Genomic DNA, 24,042 nt, shown 5'->3' with positions numbered 1-24,042 from the left:
ATGAATTGGGAGATTGGGATTGACATATATACACTAATATGTATAAAATAACTAATAATAACCTGCTGTATAAAAAAATTAAAGTAAAAAATATAAATAAAAATCAATTAAACAAAAAAGAAACACATGCCTTATTATCAATTGTCTACAAGAGGGTAATGGAAATATTAGGCAAGGTGATCCACTCATTTTAATGAGTGACTAAGGTTCCCAGAGAGACAGACTATAGGTTAGAAATGGTAAGATAACAAAAAAACTCCCTTGAAATTTCTTAGATATATTAAAATATGATACACTGGATACTAATATTATTTAGTAAATTTTGCCTAAGTCTTGTTTTAGAAAGCTAAGAGACTATTATCATTACATAGAAAAACTTAGCTGAAATTCTGTTAGTTATATATGTTACCATATAAATCAAATATTTTATTCAATTTTCACTATATAACACTCTCAGAAGAAAGCCAGGCACAAAATCATGAGACCCATGCATGCTCACTATCGAGTACAAAACACATTTAGTTTCTCCAAATAGATATTGAAGAAACAAGCCTTATTTTAACAACGTGGCTAATAATTTATGTTTAAACGCTGGGATAAAAATAAAAGAAAGAAAAAAAGGATACACAGTTCTAAAAATAATATGTAAATATAAAGGCACATTTCATTTCTTATTGTTCTCAGTGTAATGCCATTTGCTCTCTAAATTTTAGTTTGAGAATTTGATAAGGGGGCAAAATTGAGATCTAGTAGGGCCTTAAACTACTGAATCACACCTCACTAAGCTTTACAACAAAAGAGGAATGGTTTCTTACTTCAATCTTCAGATTAATTTAATGACAAAGGCCTTTTAGATACAGAGATAGATACATAGACAGAAAGAATGTCTATTCTATTCCATTTTACAGATGGAACTCTGTATAGTGATTTACATTATTATCAGTGAAAGGTACCAAATTCAAGGTAGGATACAATGTAGCGTAATTTTATGCTGTCAAATGGGTACTCTAGAGACTCTAAAATTCAATTAGTCATTTTACAAAAGCCTGTTAAAAAGTAAAAGCAGTTATAATTACACTTGAAGATAAACGTATTGAGATGTCAATCATGATCTCTATGCTCAGATCTAGGTCAGAACATGTAGTAAAATTATCCAATGAATTTGTTTCATGATGTCACAAGTATAAAGGAACAACTGACAAACAAGGTCATGAACACAGATATATTTGAGACAGAAGAACAATTTCCAGTTCCCTGCAACGTTTCTCATTCTCTATGGATTTGATTTTTATAGACTAGACTTTTGAAGAGTAGAAGATTGGGATTAATTTGACTAGCAAAAGACAAAAGAAAGAGTGAGATACTAAAAGGGAGCTCCTTCTTTAGTATTAATAACATTTAAAATTATATCCAAAATAAACAGGTGAAATCATTTATAAAGGCAAAGCTAAATATTAGTAAGTATGTGAAGGTCTTCTAACTACATTAAAATCTGAGCTGAATATAATATTGGGAAATGAAGTATTTTTTCTTATTCAATTAATTTTTTAGCAAGAGAAAGACCTTTTTTGTTCAACCTTTGACCGAAATATTTAAACCACATTACATAAGTTGACAATTTTCCTAAGTAAAATGAAATAGTGCCTTAGGAAATCAAAGATGAAAAATATGATTTATGTTCATGAGGGCATTATAGTTTAGTGGAAAGAAGAAGGTATTTTTAAAAGTACTATAGGGCTTCCCTGGTGGCACAGTGGTTGAGAATCTGCCTGCTAATGCAGGGGACATGGGTTCGAGCCCTGGTCTGGGAGGATCCCACATGCCGCGGAGCACCTAGGTCCGTGAGCCACAACTACTGAGCCTGCGCGTCTGGAGCCTGTGCTCCGCAACAAGAGAGACCGCGATAGTGAGAGGCCTGCGCACCGCGATGAAGAGTGGCCCCCACTTGCCACAACTAGAGAAAGCCCTTGCACAGAAACGAAGACCCAACACAGCAAAAATTAATTAATTAATAAACTCCTACCCCCAACATCTTCTTAAAAAAAAAATGTACTATAATAGCAATTGAAATACGTATCAAGTACAGTGGGGAGCATATCCGAATGTGAAGACAGAAGAAATATTATATAAAAGCTCCATGCCGGGCTTCCCTGGTGGCGCAGTGGTTGAGAGTCCGCCTGCCGATGCAGGGGACACGGGTTCGTGCCCTGGTCCGGGAAGATCCCACATGCCGCGGAGCGGCTAGGCCCGTGAGCCATGGCCGCTGAGCCTGCGTGTCCGGAGCCTGTGCTCCGCAACGGGAGAGGCCACAGCAGTGAGAAGCCCGCATACCTCAAAAAAAAGAAAAAAACAAAAAAAAGCTCCATGCCAACCAGGAAAATCTTCCCAAAGCAGATGGAACTTAAGTAGACATAGTAAGAATGGATAGGAGTTTGGTGAGTGGTAAGTGAACAGAGAATTGTCTCAACAGAGGGAAGAGAACATACAAAGGCTCAGAGATGTCAAAGATCATATTATCTTTGAATGTGGGGGGTCCAGGTTGGTGAGAAAAAAGGAGTTTGAGCCCATCTGAGGTATCCTATTATATATCTTTCATTCTAATCTATAATATTTTTTAATTCTTAGCCTAGTTTCCCCAAAGTATCCTTGTGAGCATTGGTTTTATTTACTCTGTTTTTTGCCATTTTCTATTAACATATAAGATACCTAGAGGAAAGTACACAGCTCATAATTGTACAGCTCAATGATTTTCAGTTTGAGTACACCTGTGAAAACACCATCCAGATCAAGAAAGACTGTATTACCAGCATCCAGAAGCCCCCTTCATGCCACCTTCCAAGCACTAACCATCCCCAACCCCTGCCAGCCCTTCCTGGAGGTAAATAATACCCCGACTTCTAACATCATCAATTTGTTTTGCCTGGTTTTGAAATTTACATAAATGAAATACAGTACATTATCCTTTTGTGTTTCTTTCCCTCAGGATTATGTGTGTGAAATTCATCCATATCATATATGGCAACAGTTTGTTCATTTATACTGCAGTGTAATATTCCATTATGTGACTAATCACCATTTATTTATTCATTGCACTGTTGACAGACATTTGGATTGTTTTCAGTTTGGGACTATTTTGGATACTGATGCTGTAAATACCCTTGTACATGTCATTTGGAAAACATGTGTACTCAGTTCTGCTGGGCATATACCCCAAAATGGATCTGTTGGGTCATTAGGCTGTATGAAGTGGTTGTACAGATTTATACCTGACTATAGTACAGTATATGAAGAGTTTTACTTTCTCCATACTCTCACCAACACTTAAATTTTGATTTTCATCTTTCTGCTCAATGTGTAGAAGTTTCTCAATGTGGTTTTAATTTGCATTCCTTTGATGACTGAGTTGAGCAGGTGCTCACACCTTCATATGATTTTTGGCCATTAGGATATACTCATTCTTGCATGCTATTTTAAACGTACTTAGCTGGCCTTTCAGCCACCATCATTGTCACCTGACAAAGGCAGTTTTGCTGAAGAACACTTTAAGCAATTATTGACAGCATTACGTCTTCAAATGAGAAGAAATAATTTTCTTCTTTTCTACCCATCTTCATTCTTTTCTTATTCTTTTCTCTCTCTTTTTTTTAATTAACTAATTAAGTTATTTATTTTTGGCTGCGTTGGGTCTTCATTGTTGGGCTTTCTCTAGTTGCAGAGAGCGGGGGCTACTCTTCATTGCGGTGTGCGGGCTTCTCATTGCGGTGGCTTCTCTTGTTGTGGAGCATAGGCTCTAGACACGCAGGCTTCAGTAGTTGTGACTTGTGGGCTCTAGAACACAGGCTCAGTAGTTGTGGCACGTAGACTTAGTTGCTCCACGGCATGTGGGACCTTCCCAGACCAGGGGCTCAAACCCGTGTCCCCTGCATTGGCAGGCAGATTCTTAACCACTGCGCCACCAGGGAAGCCCAATTCTTTTCTTATTCTAATCTGTTTATTCACCCTCTCTTTCATCTTCCCGTCTACCTTTTCATTCCAAAAAGATCAATAAACAGAAGTCAATTAACAATGTCCAAGTATTGTAAAGAGAGTTCAATAACAAGTGTGCATCACAGGCCCAGCCTTCTTACTTTCAAGTTGGTAAATGTTTGAGTTCTCTTTTTTTAATAACTGAAAAAAGTAAGCATTAACATTTACTGACTATTTACTTTAAAATAAATGTATCATTCATAAAATTTTAATAAGATAAATCTAAATGTCTCCTTTTTCCCAATTTATGAATAGATAATGTTCAGTGAGCATTTTAAAGGAATATCAGAAGGAAAATGAAAAAAACAGTATAGACTGTAAAAAGAGAACAGTAAAAGAAGAATATATACATGGATGCTTTCTTTCACCTTCTCTGAAAAACAAGCACAAATTATATTTGGTAAAAATAAAGTGGCTGTGACCTTTTTCCCTCCTCTGCATGATTAATTAATTAATGTCCTATTAATTGGAAGATGTGGCTGAATTTCTAACACTTTCATTTTCTGTGCACATCATCTCGTACTGTAACCACCGATTAAGCTGTTCATCAAAGGTGAACCAGCAAGGTCACCTGAGCAGTATCTCTTCAGCTATTCATTACCCATCTTCAATAGTAATTAACAATGGTAACATTTCCATAAATCAACATCTTTCTGATTGTTCTCTGATGATAAACAGTCAAAATATGTGCATCCCAGCCTACCCTTTTTACTTTTATATAAAAAATTCAGTCTAAATGTACCACAGAGAAAACTCAGGTGAAATATTACAGGAGTTTCTTTAATTAAAATGTACCAGAGAAATAAGGTTATGTACCTCTGACAGAAAAATACAAACCTACTTACACAACTAAATGAGTCTAAAACAAACAACCCAATCAAAAAATGGGCAGAAGACCTAAATAAACATTTCTCCAAAGAAGACATTCAGATGGCCAGTAGGCACATGAAAAGATGCTCAACACAACTAATTATCAGAGAAATGTAAATCAAAACTACAATGAGGTATCACGTCACATCAGTCAGAATGGCCATCATTAAAAAGTCCACAAACGATAAACGCTGGAGTGGATGTGGAGAAAAGGGAACCCTCCTACACTGCTGGTGTGAATGTAAGTTGGTACAGCCACTATGGAGAGCAGCATGGAGGGTCCTTATAAAACTAAAAACAGAATTACCATATGATCCAGCAATCCCACTCCTGGGCATATATCTGGAGAAAACCATACTTCAAAAAGATAATGCATCCCAATGTTCATAGCAGCACTATTTACAATAGCCAAGACATGGAAGCAACCTAATTGTCCATTGACAGATAAATGGATAAAGAAGATGTGGTATATATGTGTATATATATATACACATACACACACACAATGGAATACTACTTGGCCATAAAAAATAATGAAATAATGCCATTTGCAGCAACATGGATGGACCTAGAGATTGTCATACCAAGTGAAGTAAGTCAGACAGAAGAAGACAAATATCATATGACATACTTATATGTGGAATCTAAAAAAAAAATGATACAAATGAACTTATTTATAAAACAGAAACAGATTCACAGCCTTAGAAAACAAACTTATGGATACCAAAATGGAAAGTCTGGGGGGGTAGCGGGGTGCGGGGTGGGATAAGTGACAATTTAGAATAAAAAGTAGATTTAATTCACCCTATTCTCAAACAGCACATCACAGTGTGGACCAATAAGAAAAATTAGTTATAAAGTGCTTATAATCATGATTAAAATACTGAAAATATATTTTAAAACCTAAGTTACTAATAATAGGCAATCATCCCATCAATTATGTACGATAATATACTATAATAAAGTGATTACATATTATTAAATACTAATTAATGTATTACATTAAATATAATTATATTGTATATTATATATGTGTTCATACATAATTATATTCCAGGCTGGTTTATTTCTAAATTTTAGAAAAATAATTCATTCTCTTTAGTATTTTAAAATTCCTGTCTGCATTTTCAATTTCTCAATTTAATAAGTTATTGGTAAACATATATGCACAGAGCTTGGAATTAATTCAAAATTAATATGCAGAATTGAAGGCACAAACATTAGTCTGCTAGTGTATAAAATGGTATGTATATGTTAATATCCTATGTCAGTTAAGAGAAAACACAGTTCAAACTGGCTTAAACAATAAGAAGATGTACTATTTCACAAAACCAAAATTCAAAGGATATAACAAGGTCAAGGTAAAGAAAGTAGGGCTCAGCCCTATTTTTCTACAATCCACTCAAAAAAGATCTCTCCATTTGACAGTTTGGTCTCCAGGCTGCCTCTCCTCAGAGCCACTGGCATGCTCAGGGCCAGTGGAATGAGATAAGCTCTCTCCCTACCATGAAATAAAGATGTTTCCCTTCAGTCTGATTAGATCAAATCTTGTGGTTTAATAGAATAGGTAGTAAGTGAGCTGAACTCATTTTTAGACTATATGGTTTGTTCTTCATTTTATTTTTTTTTAATTTCTTGGTTTCATTTCCATTTTGCTTTTTTATTGAACGGGGGGGGGGGGGGGGGGCGGAAACTAATGATTCTATTTTTCCAGAGTTAGAGACAATGAAGATACAGTGAACATTCTTGAGGAAAATAGGATTATATAAAGTTATTGAGGGAAAGGCAAAGAATCCATCGAGGGTCTTTGATGGGGTCAATCAGTTTGACCACAATAGTTTATTATAATAATTAAATTATTGTACTATACCTAACATAAGAAAATGCTATTCATTCCAGAGGGATTTTTCCAACACTGGATAAACAGAAGGATTCTCACCTTGTGGCATCTCGGGTGGCAGATAATGAGGTTCTTGAGCACTAACATGAACCCATTCAAAGTCATCATATAGATCCTGGTGGTAATCACAAACTCCCGGACCATCATCAAAAGTACAGCCACCTGAAAGGGGAAAAGAAGAACTACTGTTACATTCTAAACAGTAGAATGTGCTGGAGAAGAAAACATTATACTGAAATGTACAATGTGGTACTCATAAATTTAATAATAAATGTACTCCTATTTATCACTATTTTCACTAAATGTTCACACAAAATGAAATTTCTATCCGTATCTTGTGTGAATAAGATAGTGGTTTGAGCCTCAGAAGTAAGGCTGAGATTTTTAGATATGAATAATATTAGAAGATATATGTAATAGTGAGGCTTTCCGGAAATATACAAACCACCTTCAATCTAAATAGTTTTTAACAACTTTAGCAGGGAGAAGGAGAGGAAAGAAAAAAGTGAAAATTGTCTTTCTTTATACAGCAAGTTCAAAAAGGTGAAGTTAATAATTAAATTTACCAAATTTCTTGCTTTAGAAGAACACTTTGAAATCTACTCATAATAGCAAATGAAATACTTACAGCTTTATGAGGTCTAAAGTGTTTGAGGTCAGTGAAACATGCTTCCATACTTCATTTAGATTGCTTTCACACACAATTATGACTTAAAAGTGGGAAAAACTGAACGAAGCATAAAACCGATCAGATTAGCCTACAATCACTCTCACTACTTCCACTTTATTTAATAACCTCTTTTTTAAAAATGGAGGTAGCCTTTCCCCTTTACATCAGTCATTTTTCCTGGCTTTATTTTCTGGGGTAATTTTATGGCAGAAGTAGAATAATTACTTTTGCTTCTCAGCCTACATATATAGGCACACACAACTCAACATATTTAGTTTATTCAATTCATGAAAATCAGAACTGGCCTATATGTCTAATCTTGAAAGAAAATGGATTAGAACTAATGAAAATTCAGCAGTAGGTTTAATGAGAAAAACCAATAACCTGTCTCCCTTCAAGTAGCTTATTTGTTTAGTTTCCATGGGGATCTTTGTGAAGAAACTCAGTGATTTCTCTGACCAAACAGCAGGCTGGGGGTGGTAAACTTCAGGCCTGTAAATTCTTCTCTGTAAACAGAGAATTCACTTTCCTCATCAAAAATTTATCAATCTGAATATGAAAAAGTTATATTCCTCACCAATGACAGAGACAAGCCAGCATTACATGCAAAGAAGGCAAAATCAGAAATGTCCAGATGACACTATGGCCCAAAGAACCTTTTTCAAAAGTGGAATATATATATATATGGGTATCCTTGAATCACTCTTATAACCACATCAATCCTTTAAAATAACCAAACTTCAGCAGCTTGAAAGCTTAATGTTGTCTTTTAAATACTCCTAAAACAGCCTTTATATAAATGCTCTCATGAAAAATGATTTATTTTTTAATTTAAAATTAATCAATGAAAAGAGGTTGCTAGGAAATGAATCTTGACATAGCAAGGGGAAAGTTTTTCTCAATATATAATTTGCTCTCACAATCCTAAAATAACTTACTGCTGTGCAACCCATACCTTCAGGGCTTCCACTGCCCTTTGTGAGTGACCTCTGTATATCAATTTAAACTACCAATGGAACCTACATTGGTTCATTTGGAAGACAAATGGGCTTAATTGCTGTCCTTCATAGCCATTGTTAATTTTAGCCTCCAGGATTCTTATTAGCAATAACAACTGGGAAGAGCTATACAAAGTAAGTGGGTCAACCCTGTTATTTGCTGCACTTCACTCCCGTATCAGTCAAGAGTCTTGGGGAAAGTTCCTGGTCGATCTGAGTTGAGTGATAGAAGAATTTTTTAAAGATGACTTTTTATTTTATAATTTACAATAAATTCTAATCTAAGAGGTACAATATATCTATCCATCACATGTGTAACATAGGAATAAATCTTTGGTAAAAGATGTTTATGAATCTTTTTGTAAAGAATTTTGTATTTCAAAGTTAAGGACTAATACAGTGTATCAGACTGGGTATAAAAAATACAAAAAAACACTATTATTGGCCTGATGAATGGGATAGACAGACATGCATGGGAGAGTATATATATATATATATATAATACAGTATGTTACAAGGGATCATAACAGTATGACCAAAGTCACAAAGAACACAAATGACAAATGAATTGGCTACCTATACCTGAGTTGGTTTTGGAAGGCTTCACGGAGTTAGGCCTAAAGATGAGTAAGGATGTGCCAGGCCAGAAAGGAAATTGGATTGAAATTAGAAAAAAAGCAAAAGCAAGGGCATAACAAATCTAAAGAAACATGAGATGTTGGAGAGTCTCAAGTAATCTCAAATAATTCTGTGTAATGAGCATGAAAAGTATGTAGGGGACAAAACAGAAACAAAACTTAATATGAAAGATTTTTAGATACTATAAAACATTTAGATTTTATTCTATAATTGTATGAAGCCATTAAAGGATTTTATCCAGGAGTATGACACAATTCAAGCCATATTGATAATAATAATGATAACAACAATAATAACAACAGTTATGTAGAGTTTAAAGAGTAATGGGGGAAAACGGAGGTAGATAATTTGGTTCAACCTTACAACAGATAGCACATAATATAATTTGAGCTAATTCCATTTTGCATAATCCCAGTTTACCATTTAAGGCTCACTAGAAAGCCCTAAAAACAAAGTCTTCTTTAATACATAGTCTTCTATACACATGCTCCTCTCTTCAGACATTTTTATATATAGTATTATGATCTATTTAAAAGAGAAACAGCAAGGTTCTAATTCATAAATAAAAACATAATTTATGAATTTAAAGTTTCACTGAGCTAGACAAAAGGAGGCAATATTGAAATGGTGCTCAAGAAATATCCTGAGGCAGAGGGGATGAAAATGAACAAGGAAACACCTTACATTTTCAGTTTTTGTATTTGCTACTGGTGACAGGACTACAGGGAGTACAGCAAAATCATTTCAGCAAAACGGGCAACTGCAAGTTCCTTGACCCTTGGAGGAAAATTACTTCTGAAGAGCCATTTCACAGATTGCTAATTCCTCTATGCCAGTCAGTCAGCTAAAGGACAGATCTTTCACTGCAACGGTCTGCTTCCACTATGACAACCCATTTGTGAGGCTTTGCAAGCTGTTCACCTGAAAATAAAAGTCAAGCTAATTTGGACTTGCCTGAATTTCTTTACATTCCTAAGCAACTCAAAGAAAAGACAGGTACTAAGAAACATTAGGTACAAAAAATAGAAGTATTCCTATCCCCAAAATTACATTGCCTAAACATCTAGCATTTATAGAGAGATTCTTGAGTGTTTATTTAAACAGACAGCTCTATGAGAGAGTATGGAAATAGAGATTCTTTCTGTGGAATCATAAAAGAATGAATACTAAACTCAAATCCCTTCTGATAGCAAACTTTTCAATAAAACCCAGGGTCAGGTTAATTTAGAACAAAGCTGAATTGGAGAAAAATAAAAGGTCAGTAAGGCCCTGGACAACTGTGAACATGTTATGGAGGACATTCTTTTGAAAGCTATTGTACTAGGACCTTCCACATTCTCCCCTCCAAGGCACCTATGCAGTCTTAATTTTCTGATTGAATCTAATAGCAAGAAACACACAGAATTATCTTTCATGGTTCTTTACTAGTTGTAAAGAACAAGCTTCATTTAGCTCCAAATACAGATCATTTTTGTTATTATTTTCTTAAAATGATTGGAATGTACAGGGTTTTGAAAAGTAAGAGTAAAGTCCTAGACAAAATATGTTGGCAAATGCGATGTCCTTAACACTGTTGTTTTATGACCCTCAAAAATGGGCAAATTAATATTTTCCAATTGTGAATTAAGCTGTGATACACAAATTTGCTCATGTAAGTGATCATCAACTTTGAAATAATCTTTCTTCCATTAAGAACACAATGAAAGATTAATATATGTCACATTAGGACACATGCAATACTGAATTAAACTAACTTTGAATAGAGCATCTTTGTCTATGCTAATCAGAACCATAATATAATTTTACTGGTATAAGCCCCAAAACTCATTACAAAGAAGCCGATACATTTCACACACAAAAATTTAAAAGACAGACAAGTAACTTATTACTGAATCTCTTAAATGTAATTCCATTCATAATCTGAGTCAATATTGTCTTCTCCCAGAAAAGCAGATTTTTTACAAAGTGTAAAAGTTGATGCTTTTAAATAAAGTTCATATTTCCTCTGAAATCTACTGGGATATCTTAAAATATTTTTTTTCCTTTCAACTTTTGGGACTATTGAAGATACAAAATAAGAATTGACTTATCATAGTCAATGCTTAGAAGTTTACCTCCAGTCTAAGGATAAACAATGCTTGTTCTCAATTTAAGTACTGAAATTCAAATAGGAAAACAAATCCAAGTAGATGCAAAGGACGAATGCCTTTGAGGTCATAAGTATGAGTCACTGGTCTTAATGCGTCACTCTGGTTCAATAACAAAGAAGATCTAATGAAGAAAAATAAGAAAATTTATGAATAAGAGTTCCTTAAAAGATAACAACTTCAGATCCAGAAAAAAACTCTTTTGCCCTGCTAGTAGTTAAGTAGTAGAAGAAAATATTATTTGAGCCTAGCTCCTCCATAAAGGAAAAGGAACTTGAAACACATGATGGAAATCCAAACCCAACATTTATTGATAGATACAAATGACTCTTAATGATGAGAGAAGAGCTCATTTCAAACACACCCATAAATTATCTAATTGTTCATCTCTAGAGTTCCATTTCTAGCCAAGAATATATGTTTAATACATACAATCCAAGATTATTTAGCTAGTAAGACTTCTATTCAAATTGTCTATGATTTGAAGCAAATGCTATACTCCAACTGACTGAATAATCTTCTTTTAATAAGATTAAATTAACCAGAATAGAAAAATAAGTCCAGTTTTACTCCCCTCCATCTTTGCAGAGAAGCAATATTAACATCTCCTCAACGTCAATTAAGAAGACTTAAGGAATTTTAAGGAACTGGTACATACCACCACTCAGATGGTACAAGAGACAGCATTTCTAGATGAAGCCTGGAGAGATGGCTAAGCACATATACAGCTTTCCTATTTTATTTCTTTGAGCTTCAATTTCCTTCCCAATAAAATCAAGATAATAATAGCTACAGTACAGTTGTATGAGGATTAGTGATAATGCATGTAAAGCCCCTAACACTCAACAAGTTTTTTTTAACAGCACCTTATTTTTTCATGTTCCTTTCTTAACAGTGTACTCTGTATATATGCTATACAAATGCAAACCTATGCACATATTAAACAGCAAAAGTCGAAGAAAGAAACTTATGGTTTCCATATAGTTTATCCAGAAAGACTAAAGAGTGTTCCCATAAAGACAATATTATCATATTACCATTACCAGTTTTCCCTGAACACTCATCAGATATGCTTTCAATAAGGAAACACCTTACTTTAGATCAAGGTGTCAGCAAACTTCAACTGTAAAAAGCCAATTAATAAATATTTTAGGTTTTGCAGACCATATCATTTCTATCACAACTACATAACTGTTGTCATTGTAGCAAGAAAGCAGCCACAGAGAATACCTAACAAATGGGTATGGCTGTATTCAAATAAAACTTTTATGGGACTTCACTGGTGGTGCAGTGGTTAAGAATCCGCCTTCCAATGCAAGCGACCTGGGTTCAATCCCTGGTCGGGGAACTAAGATCCACATACTGCAGGGCAACTAAGCCTGCACGCTCTAGAGCCTGTGCACCACAAGGAGAGAGAAGCCTGCGCGATGCAACTAGAGAAGCCCAGGTGCCACAACGAAAGATCCTGCATGTTGCAATGAAAATCCTATGTGCCGCAACTAAGACCCGATGAAGCCAAATAATAATAAAATTAAATTTAAAAAAAAACACTTTTATTACAAAAACAGGTGGCAAGCTGGATTTAGCCATCAGGCCATAGTTCACCAACCCCTGGGTTAGATCACTCTGATCTTAAGTATCCTTGAAAATTATAGGTAGTACACAGTCTGGTTAAAAGCTTACAAACAAGGGTCTTTGATTTCTGCCTCACCTCCATGTGACTTGATTTTCTTTCTCACATATCAAGACGAGTGGCAATAGGCCACAGCCAGGAAACTGAAACTGGAAATGGGGTCTGAATGACAGTTCTACATCTAAAACCACATCAGATGTCTGGCTGGACAGAGGTCTAAATCAGAAAGCGAGAATATGAGAGAGCTTTCAAGGTCCTGTAGTCTGGGCTTCAAGCTTTTCAGACAACAAAGGGAAATATATTTTACACTGTGACCCAGCATATATTGATACATGCATGCATGCATGCAAACAGTCAAATATACAGTATGTGTGAACACAAATACACTTATTCACTCAATCATTTATTATCTCCAACTATGGGTCACTAGTCGGGTGCTCTTTCTATAAGTGAAATAAAATTAAGAGTAATTGCGTGAATCAGGGAAGTATTGGGTTGGCCAAAAAGTTCGTTCAGGTTTTTCCATAACTAACTTTTTGGCCAACCCAATAGATATGAGAAAAAGAAAACAGGATGGCAATCCTCTGTTTCCAATACACACAAGCATATGTCCATTGTGGGAGGGTACCCAGAAGACAGATGTAAGCAATCCAAGTCTCTATGCCTAATTTTCAGGTCTCAGGTATAAGCTGTGGTCCAAAAATAAGCCTTTGAGACCTGGGCAGCCCTGACAGTACGTATGTGACTTCATCCAACCTCATTATGCAGCTAATGGATGATTACATGCCAAACAGCCATAGAAATGATTTCACAGATGAAAAGAGGTTTATTAAAATGTAGAAGGAACATATTAATAAAAAAATGTAGAAGGAACATTTCACAGATGAAAAGAGGTTTATTAAAATGTAGAAGGAACATACTAGAAAAAATTAAAATTTCCCAGAGTTACAGAGCAAGAAAGTGTCAGAGTCAGGATGTGAACCCAGGTACTATATAGGTTCTTTACTCTTGACCATGACATTAAATGGCTCCTCAAATGAAGTGTGATTAGACATCTTCAGAATCATACAGTACAGTTCCCTTCGATCAGCATAACCTCAAGCTACTGCTCAACAAAGACAGCATTCATTACCCATCTCACCCAGGTGATAGTACGGGGTGCTGCATCCTTTGTGGACAAAATGTAGTAAACTTCCAACCATATTACATGTCAAAGTCTCCTAGACTTGATGCCAGCAATAGGAAAGGTTCTTTTTTGGACAGAGCTATAAAAGCCAGGCTGATTAACTAGTAACTTCAGCAAAGAATTTTATTTCAATACAGTGACTTAAGGCTAAGAATGTATATGATCATAGCACTGTCCTATCACTCGTGCTTGGAAACCTTCACTTTCACTTCATCTCCCCTAAAACATGTATAAACAAGTGGCTTTTCTACCTTTAAAAACATTAAAATAAATCAAAAGCAATTTTGTTCTGGCAATTTTTGCATAGCCCTGACATGAATCCTAGGATAAGAAACCAGGTGCTTTTGCAAAGATCATTAATGTATTTACCCAAGTTTCTTTTCCTATTTTTCATCATTTTTTTCTATTCCAGTAAAATCTCTTTTTTGTCTAGGGTTAGATACACAATCTAGAAACCCACTGAACAAAGTAATAGAGAGTAAATGTACTGAAAAATAAAATTCACAACTGAAGCCATTATTTACATTTTGGTAAAACTGGAAACCATCCAAGCTCACATTTAAACATTTCTTTGTTTTGTTTTCTTTCTCATGGAGGGATTCCTGGTGGGCTCCACTTCACCCATATCAGACACATTCTGGCTTATTTCAGCAGTTGCTCCTGACTCAGCTCAAGCATGATGGGTGATGGATCATTTTTCATTTACGAAGGGAGTTCTGCAAAATGCTGAAGCCATGTAAAACAGAATTCCATAACCCAACCTCCTAGAGGAAGGGCAAAGATCTGCCTTGAGGTTTTTTATTCAAAATCTTATAGCAGATTGGCAAAGGAATCAAATATTCTCAGCTACACTTTAAGAAGTTCAACAGTTCGGTTTTGTAAGACTGAAATACACTTCGAAAAAAAACAACTAATTTAGGTAATTAAAATGCATCTTGAAAGTAAAAAGAAAAAATTATCTTTTTCATTAATATGAAGCCCCTTTCCTATTGAAATGTTTCTAGACTTGGTGTAATACAGAAGGTATACAGGTCAATGGTTGGGTTTTCCACAGTTCTTAAAATATATTCTTAAGAATAAAGACAGTTCTTTCTGCCATTTTCTTTATTTAGGAAAAAAAAGCTGGACATTATCATTTCTATCAGTATATTAACTACTGATTTCAGATGTATTAACCAGTTCTTTCATTCTAAGCATCATTTAAACAGTCAGTTTGGCCTTTTACCAAGTCCACAGCAAACAAGCCACTCACCCAAACACAAGGAAATCCTTACATTAATATTGAGTAATGTTAGAGACCTTATTGTCAGAGATCTCTACCCCCTTTCTCATAAAGAAAGTAATTGGGGCTTTAACCAATGTTTTGGTGAGACTTTTACTAGCCTTTAAAAACTTCGACTTCTGACCAAGTCAGTGTTGAAGGCTGAATTATAACTTTCTCTGCTAAATTTCCTTTCTCAGGACAGTGCATATGGTTACCATTTAGTGGAATCACCACATAAAATAAAGATCCCTCAACCAGCAAACACCAATGCTCAACACAGACATTTAAGTGATACGTAAGTCAACAGTCAGTCTAACCTAATGAAGAGAGTCGTAATTGGGAGAATGATGAATAAGGTTTTACACAGGGCCTCTCTGAGTGAGATTCAGATCTGGCTGTATCCTTATTTTCTCATTTCAATACAAAAAACAAAAACAACCAATTTGGCTCCACTCTCCCATTTCTACTTCCACCTACTACATAGGAATGCTGTGCCAATTAATTTTAAAAATCTCTCCACAACACCCTATGACTAGTAAAGCTACATGCTATGCACATTTAAGGCATCGAGTTTGGGTTTTAGTTCAGAAAACATCTGGGTGAGATCCTTATTATTGTTTCATATTTACATGACATTTTAAAAGTAGTATGACCAAAATTTGAAGGATTAGAAAACAGAAAATGAGCTTACCACAATATCCCATCATTCCTGGGCCTTTGTAAAAAGATAAAGCGGCTCATATGATAAAAAAAATTCCGTTATATGTCAGAAATTCATGCCACCACTGACTCTACTCCCTAGCAGAACTCCTAAAATATAAACTACCACAATTCAACTATTCTTACATAACAAAAATATTTTAAAGATGTTGACTCTGCCTGTAATAGAATTTCATGTGAAATTCAAAAATATTAAAAAATGCTTCAGTGCAGAAAAGAGGTCTGGGCCTGGAAGAATAATTTCGTACAGATAAGTTAACTTTCTTTTGTTGCAAACTCCATGCATATCAGCGGCTCTTGGCTCCCAAGAATAGTAGGTATAAAACTGTCTACAGACTTGAAATATCTTTGTCTCATCAAATTTGGATGATTGACTGAAAGCATTATATCCCATTTATTTAACATACTTACTTTAATTTTCCCTCCAGGTTTTGCTCTAAAACATAACAACCGACTTTAAATCCATTGAACTGTACAGTTTACAGATAAAAGGCAAACACATTTCTTCAGAATGAACCATGAAAACCTGGAAATTTTTTATTTTCAAATATGAGGGGTGAGAAGCTGGCACACAGATTTGAATAATAGATTAAAACCAGTTAACAGTATGGAGATAGCATTTGAAGTACGGTATCTGCTGTGCAGCAGGACAGCTTTCCTGCCTCACTTCTCACCTCAAGCCATAGCTTGTATTTTGAAACTGTCAAAGCTCTAAAAATACATAAAATAAAAGACATTATTACAGTGCAAATCTGACAAGCCCATCCTAGCAAATAATTAGTAAAAACAAATTGCCCCTAATTAATGTCTTAGTAAACCTAAGTTTACCATCCTATTACAATAAAGGCAAATTGTAACAAAAGTGAGCATTATTGTTCATATCATTTGCAAAACTTTAAAGATTAATAATATCTAGTGTTGACAGTACACGGGGTAACAACAGGAGAGCAAAAGGCACTTTTGGCTGGGGGGAGGGGGAGGGCAATTTGGTTTGTAATCACTTGCCTTTCAAACCAGCAATAACACTTCTCGAAATCTACCCTACATAAATGTTCACATACGTGCAGTCCTCAGTCCTATAAATACAAGCTAGGCCAACCAATTTCCAAAAAAAGAAAAAGCAAAACAAATTATGTATAGGTCTTCTCAATAGCATCCAAAGACAAGGACTAACTTCAAGCTTGAAGGGCACTTATAGCAAAATTATTCACAAATAAAATCACAAACTTTGTACTAATGAGCACTAGTAAGGTATTTTAATACTTAATTCACATGAGAAACGTAAATATTCAACACTATCGATTCATGAAGATAAAGATAAAGCATATATTAAGAGGCAATAGAGAATCTACAATTATTTGGTAAATGTTAAGACAATAAAAAGATGCAAAGATAGAGGTAAAAAAAACGTTGAATCAAATGCACAAATGGAAAGAAGAACATGCCACAGGAGATCAATGATATGAAAGTATCCCTCCATAGCCACCAATTCTTTCAACTGGATATTTAACCAGATTGGGAAAACAAAGAAAAACTGCTTATGAGAAGTAACAGTCTATGATAAACCATTCAAGATAAGACTGATTACAGCAATAGCATCGTCATTCCAAAATAAAATTATCTAGAAGAATGGCTTTGAGTATAACTTCTTAGTATTCTCCTGACAGCTAATAATATAACATAGTTCCTTTCCACTTATCACTTCAGTAAGTTCAGGCCTCATCTGAAGGTACAACCAGAAAGAAAAGTAGATTACGGCATAATAGAGAGCTAAACATGTCTAAAACTTTTCTGATGCTACTTTATCTGCAAAGGATGGGTTAATAACTTTGTCAGAGAACGCATACATATATGTATTTCCATATGAAATGCGTGGACTATGATTATATGACTATGTGGCTTCTTATTATTTAATTCAAAACGTTTCTAATAATCTGATATTAGTAAAATAAAACCTATTTCTAGAAAAGCACTTTCAATTGGTAGAATATAATTCAATCAGTTAGTGAAATCACGCGTTAACCTTATTAGAGGAAATAGGAAAATACCTTCCAACTTCAAGTACCTTCCTAACCCCTCCTCTTATCTCTCAATTTTGCATTTAATTTTAGACTACAAGTTAGATGTTAACATAGATTTTAGTTTGATCAAGATGATGCATGGAGGAAGTAGAACTGGAGGAACTGAGACACGAAAATCATGGTTTAGAGCAAGCAGTCAGCTGATATTCCAAGTAGTTGTATTTGACTAAGATTCTTTCAGGAAATGCTCTATGGAGTGGGTAGTAACAGGGAGAAGGGCTGTTGGGTTACAGAAACTAGGTGACAGAGACTCAGAGGAATGAAAGCATCTTTGGGGGAAGAAACAAAAGAGACTTGGGAGGGGTGGGAGTGGGGGAGCTGTGCTATAGACTAAGAGCGTGAAGGGTCCAAGGAGGTGGAGGGTAGGGGGCAGAGACCACTAAGGTGAGGCCTAGATGGATATGACAGTGAAGTCTGTACCTGACTCAATCTCAGTGGCAAAGTCATAATTCAGGTATAAGTGGCCAACCACGCATGATACCACGAATCGTATGAAGTTGCATCTCTTTAAGAACTGCCCACATATACACAGAAGTTTTTAAGACAAGTAAGAGGCATTCAGATTCTTGCTCAGCAGGTTTTAACCTCCAACCTGTTAAGGACTGCCACACGAAAGGGAAATGTGTGAGGCTAGGAATCTTCTCCTTGCTGCGATCAGGTCTACAAGCAAATATCTCCCCACAAGATGAGCATAATCCATTTACAGGATTCTGCAGTCCACCCCTCCCCCACCCCTCCGTGGTCCATAAAAGGGATTGGCTATGCTTCATATTAGGATTTGTTTTTCATGTATGTGAAGCATCTTGTAACACAGACCAAAAGACATTTTTGCTGTGGGGATACTGGCTATAACATGGTCGTATTTTCAAGAAAAATTATTTCTACCAAAACATTAAAAGTCATTAAAAGCTAGTGACTTGTTATGTGGCCTTGCCCCAGGCTGTGGCAATGTCTACAAAATGCAGTCTTGAACTGGGTTATCTGTAATTTCTTTAAAGACCACAAAAGCTTAATGAGTGAAAGACTATTGAATCTGACTCAACGACATTAATTACACCTCCAAGGGTGAAGTGAGGATTGTGTGAGTCAAAGAATAAAATTTTATAGTACTATAAAAAACTGGTGTAGAAGGCGCAGGGGAAGGGAACTGCAAAGTAAGTAATTGAACGCAGGAGGGTTGACTTCCTGCCCAATCACTAACTTGGCTGAGCCTTCAGTGGTAAAACTTTCTTCCCAGACTTAAATTTATAATCACAATAACAACCACAGCTTCCAAAGAAAACCAATGAACACACTCCTCTTCTTAAACATTTAAGACACAAAGTAAATCTCTCTAAGGACACAGTGTGTCTGGCATAGCTTTTTTTTTTTCTTTCCAAATCTCAATGTTACCATGGAGAAAAGGCAGACCTAAACCAGTCAACGTGATTGTATACATTATACACCAGAACATATAAACACGTATTTTCATACAGAGAAAGGAGGAGATTTTTCAAGTTTCCACTCCAAAATTGAGAGCAGCTTTATTTCAATCCTATGATCAAAACTATTCTCTATCTATTGACAGCTTCAAGCAGACATAAGTAATAGGAAATTACAATATGTACCATTTGGTATGTATTTTTGCAATTACAATTTTTAGATGCATTAGAATTCACAAATAAAACTCAGAAAGGCTTTATGGGTCTCAGAGGAGATTAATGAAAATATCTGATAAGAATGCAAACAAGTGTAAAGCCAACCGTTATTTTTCACATGAAAAAAAATATTTAACACAGTTCACAGCACATAGTAAGCACTAAACATCAGGTTTGTTTTTTTTGTTAATTAAAAATAATCACATATATTCCCACCAACCAGAGGTAATCAGTGCAAACATTTTGGTGTGTATTTCTTTCTAGGCTTTCCAACATTATATTATCTTACCGCTTATTGCTAAGATTTAGGAAAGCTACCACTTTCCTAAAATTTATAGTACCCAGCCATTTTGCCAATGCTGTAAATCTAATAATGTTACAATTCACGCTCCCAGGACTCCAAAGTATAAATTCATAATGTCTATATAATGCTACTTTTGTTCTCCTTTGTGTGTTTGTGTATGTATAATTATTTAAATCCACAGGAATTTCTAAAACTATTTATAATGGTGATATTGAACAGATGTTAATTTCTTGGTGCTCTTCCTCTCAGCTGGCATGTTAACTTTTTTGGTAGATTACTATCTCTCTGTACTCACCTTCAATGCTACTACCAAAAGGGGATATTCTTTATATCTTTTTTTTTTTTTTTTTTTTTTTTGCGGTATGCGGGCCTCTCACTGCTGTGGCCTCTCCCGTTGTGGAGCACAGGTTCCGGACGCGCAGGCTCAGCGGCCATGGCTCAGGGGCCCAGCCGCTCCGCGGCATGTGGGATCCTCCCGGACCGGGGCACGAACCCATGTCCCCTGCATCAGCAGGCGGACTCCCAACCACTGCGCCACCAGGGAAGCCCTCTTTATATCTTTATATTCTTTATATATATAGGATATTCTTCATACAGAAGTATAAATGTATTAGAAGTAGTAAAAGAAACACATGTCACTATAGTAGAGATGAAAACTGCACCAGCAGCAACAGCAATAATTACAGCTAACTATGTCGAGTGGCTACTATGGACAAGGTACTATTCTAAACACTTTATGTGAAGTAATTCATTTAATCCTCACAGTAACCTAAACAAGTGGGTACTATCAGTACTTCCATTTTGTAGATGAAGAAGCTAAGGTAAGCTCAGTTTACCTGAGCTTCAGTTATTAGTTCGAGGTCACATTGCTAGTAAGGCACCAATCCAGGATCCAAATCCAAGCAAAGTTGACATTTCTGAACTTTCTTCAAATGGATGGGAATAAGCATTTCAAAGGGAAGAGTAGCATCAAACTTGAGGAGAAAAGCCAACAAACAAGCCAGGTATTACCAAATCAAAATGCAGACTAAACAAGCAGCCGCAACCCATAGGCCAGATAACACAGTCATTCCTACAAACGCAGGAAAAATCTCTAGAGAAATAAGATACATTTTTGCACAAACTATGACCAATTACAAGAGGTCCCTTAGGAAAAGCAGATTTCATGCTCCAAACACTCCCATGTAGTCAAGTAATGGCTTCCTCTCGGCCTAAGAATCTCACAGACTTCTCAAACCATGAATTTTAAGTAAGCTATTGGCACGAATTCTCTTTCACCTCTTTCTTCATTTCTTCTCTTGGAGAGGGGGAAGGAGGCATAGTCTCATTTTAGCAGCTGTGACTCAGCTGTCTACTCTCCATGCCCACACCAGGAATTTGGACATCCCTTCAGAGATGCCATTTACAAGTGAGAAACTGTTGGGAGAGCAAAGATACATGCCTCTTTCAGCTAGCATCTCTTTTGTGTAATAAATATTTTTAACCCAGTTTATTTCAGCATCTACAACCCATGTATTTCTTTAGTAGTAGACGACATTTAATTTACTAGAGCTAGCTATTTGAGGATGGTGACTGTATTTAAGCCTGCCTGCATACCACTAAAGCAGGACAGGCAGTGACATTCTAACCTGACTCCTGACAGAGCTCAAAGCAATCCCATAAGGAAAAAGAAACTAAACATCAGGGATATCTGCCAAGTGTCTATCTGCATGGAGTGCTGTTTAGACCAGTGTATTAGAAGAACATTAATTTTTCCCTTACCTCAATGAAGTCCACCCTAGTTTTCTAGGAAAATGCAGGGTTCCACTTATTTTAAATGCCCATTTATTTAAAATCAAAGAATTTGGGAACTCCCTGGCCATCCAGTGGTCAAGTCCCTGCGCTCTCACTGCTGAGGGCCCAGGTGCGATCCCTGGTTGAGGAACGAAGATCCCACAAGATACGCAGCGTGGCCAAAAATAAAAATAATAAAAATAAATTAAAGGTAAATAAATGAAATAAAATTAAATTAAAGAATTTGAGAATGCGAGAAGCTGCAAAAGATCCTCAAGCTCACTGAGTACAATTCTCCACCCAGTACAGGAATGTCCTCTAGAGTCTCAGGACAGATGGCCTCTCTGCATCTGCTTGGATATTTTCACATCCAAGGCAAGGACCTCTGTGGTATCAATGGTATTGCACCATGATGGCTGTGAACTCACTTAACAATTCCGATGGAATGGTATGACACTTTTGAGAAATTTTATCTTCCCAAAGACTACAGCTTATTGTGTGTAATAGAACCATTAAACTTCAGAATTGGAAAAGACTGTAATGAGCATTTAAGCATAGGTCACTTTTTGTTTAACCTTGACCACAGTTTAGTTAAGTAGGAGGTCTACAGGTGTATATATGTGAAGCTTAGCCTATAATGATCACTGTATGAGGACTGCCCTCCCCTACTGAGCCAACTTTTCCAAACAAAGCTTCATTCCTGTTGACTTTTTCATATTCAGATTGAAGTCTATTTCTTAATTTTTCTCTTTGCATCCTATTGAATTGACCTTACAACCCTGATCCAAATAAAAAAAAGACTAATAAAAATTAATAGGTACATAAAGGAAGCAGAAACTACAGTACTGAGATTCTGATGAGTCCATGGGTCACAACCTGGGGAAAAAAGAAACTGGATCCATCCAGCCTTTAAGAGAAACTGCACGTGGAGAAAAAAATTCTATGTGATACTTCCCAAACTCTAAGGCACAAGACTGTTTGTACTAAATATATTTGTAATATTATGTAAAATGAACGCTCATAGAAAAAGACTACATTTTATCCAACTCCTGGTATGTAAGTATCAGAACGAAAAGGGACATCAAGATTTTACCTTAATCAGCTCCCTACCTCCAGGCAGGAAAGGTATCCCAGCCTCCTTTTAACTGGGGACTCTCTAAGGTTACCTGACTTTCCCAGACTCAGTAAATGATGAAAGAGACACTCTGTCCCAGGATCCCTTTCTCCTTGTCCAGCAATTCTTTTTCCTCTATTACACACTGTCCTCCAATGTTTATTGTTCAGCTTTATCAGCCAATTTAATTTTTAAAGTATATTTTTTGCTAGTGCGCACAAATGAAATTTCCTCAGAATGGAAGATTTTTTTAGATAGCAGATATTGTATATCATTCACCTAATTTTTTTTTTTAAATGAATCAAACAGAAGAGAAGTTGGATTGCTTTGCCACTATTTTCAAAACTTCATCTTCTGGAGATTAGTTCTTTCACTGCCTTGTCCCAGTTAATCTATTGTAATAAAGCCATCTGTAAGCTTTTCTAAATGTGGTTTAGAATATGAGAAACCAAACAGTTCAAAACAAAGATCAACTTTTGAAAAAAGAAAGAAACTTAAGTATTTTTTGTAAATCACATATTATCTGTCAGATACTGTAGGTAATACTACCATTTAAAATTTACAAACATTTTTAAAATTTTATATAATTAATTGAATATTTACAAATATTAACTTTCAGATTTTTTCATTTAATATGAATACTTCATTTCATTTAATATCTGCAAACAGAGTCAGTGAAAATGTTCTCATTTTCAGAAAATGAAACTGAACGGATCCAGTTTCTTTTTTTCCTCCAAGTTGTGACCCATGGGGCATCAGAATCTCAGTACTTTAGTTTCTGCTTCCTTTAGGGACCTATTAACTTTTATGAGTCTTTTTCTTTTTTTTTTTTTTCCCAGTTCAGAAAACTCAGATACAGAACAGTTCATCAATTTGGCCAAGGTCCTATAACTATTAATTGGTAAACTGAAACCTGTATCTCTTTCAAAAGCTTGTATACTTTTCAATCCATGTGAAAAACAAAAGCAACTGGGGTCTTGATGACATACAGGAGAATGAGGAAACAGCAGTAACTGTTCATAAGCACACAGTCTAGATTAGGTGTTAGTAAAGCAGGTAATCAGTTTTTCTTTGATAAAA

At 35.6% G+C, this 24,042-nt stretch overlaps 1 protein-coding gene across 2 annotated transcripts in view; it reads right to left on the bottom strand.

Moving 5' to 3' along the window:
* The window catches only part of PTPRK (protein tyrosine phosphatase receptor type K), a 570,605-nt gene that overhangs the window by 433,826 nt on the left and 112,737 nt on the right, over nucleotides 1–24,042 (bottom strand). For both annotated transcript variants that reach the window (XM_082855620.1, XM_082855621.1), the window contains exon 2: nucleotides 6,836–6,958. In XM_082855620.1, the coding sequence (XP_082711746.1) occupies nucleotides 6,836–6,958 (123 nt within the window). The remainder of the gene's footprint in view (nucleotides 1–6,835; nucleotides 6,959–24,042) is intronic.

This window comes from Leucopleurus acutus (assembly GCF_964270905.1).
Source record: "Leucopleurus acutus genome assembly, chromosome: 15".
NCBI lineage: Eukaryota > Metazoa > Chordata > Mammalia > Artiodactyla > Delphinidae > Leucopleurus > Leucopleurus acutus.
This window is presented reverse-complemented; position numbering and strand designations above follow the sequence as displayed.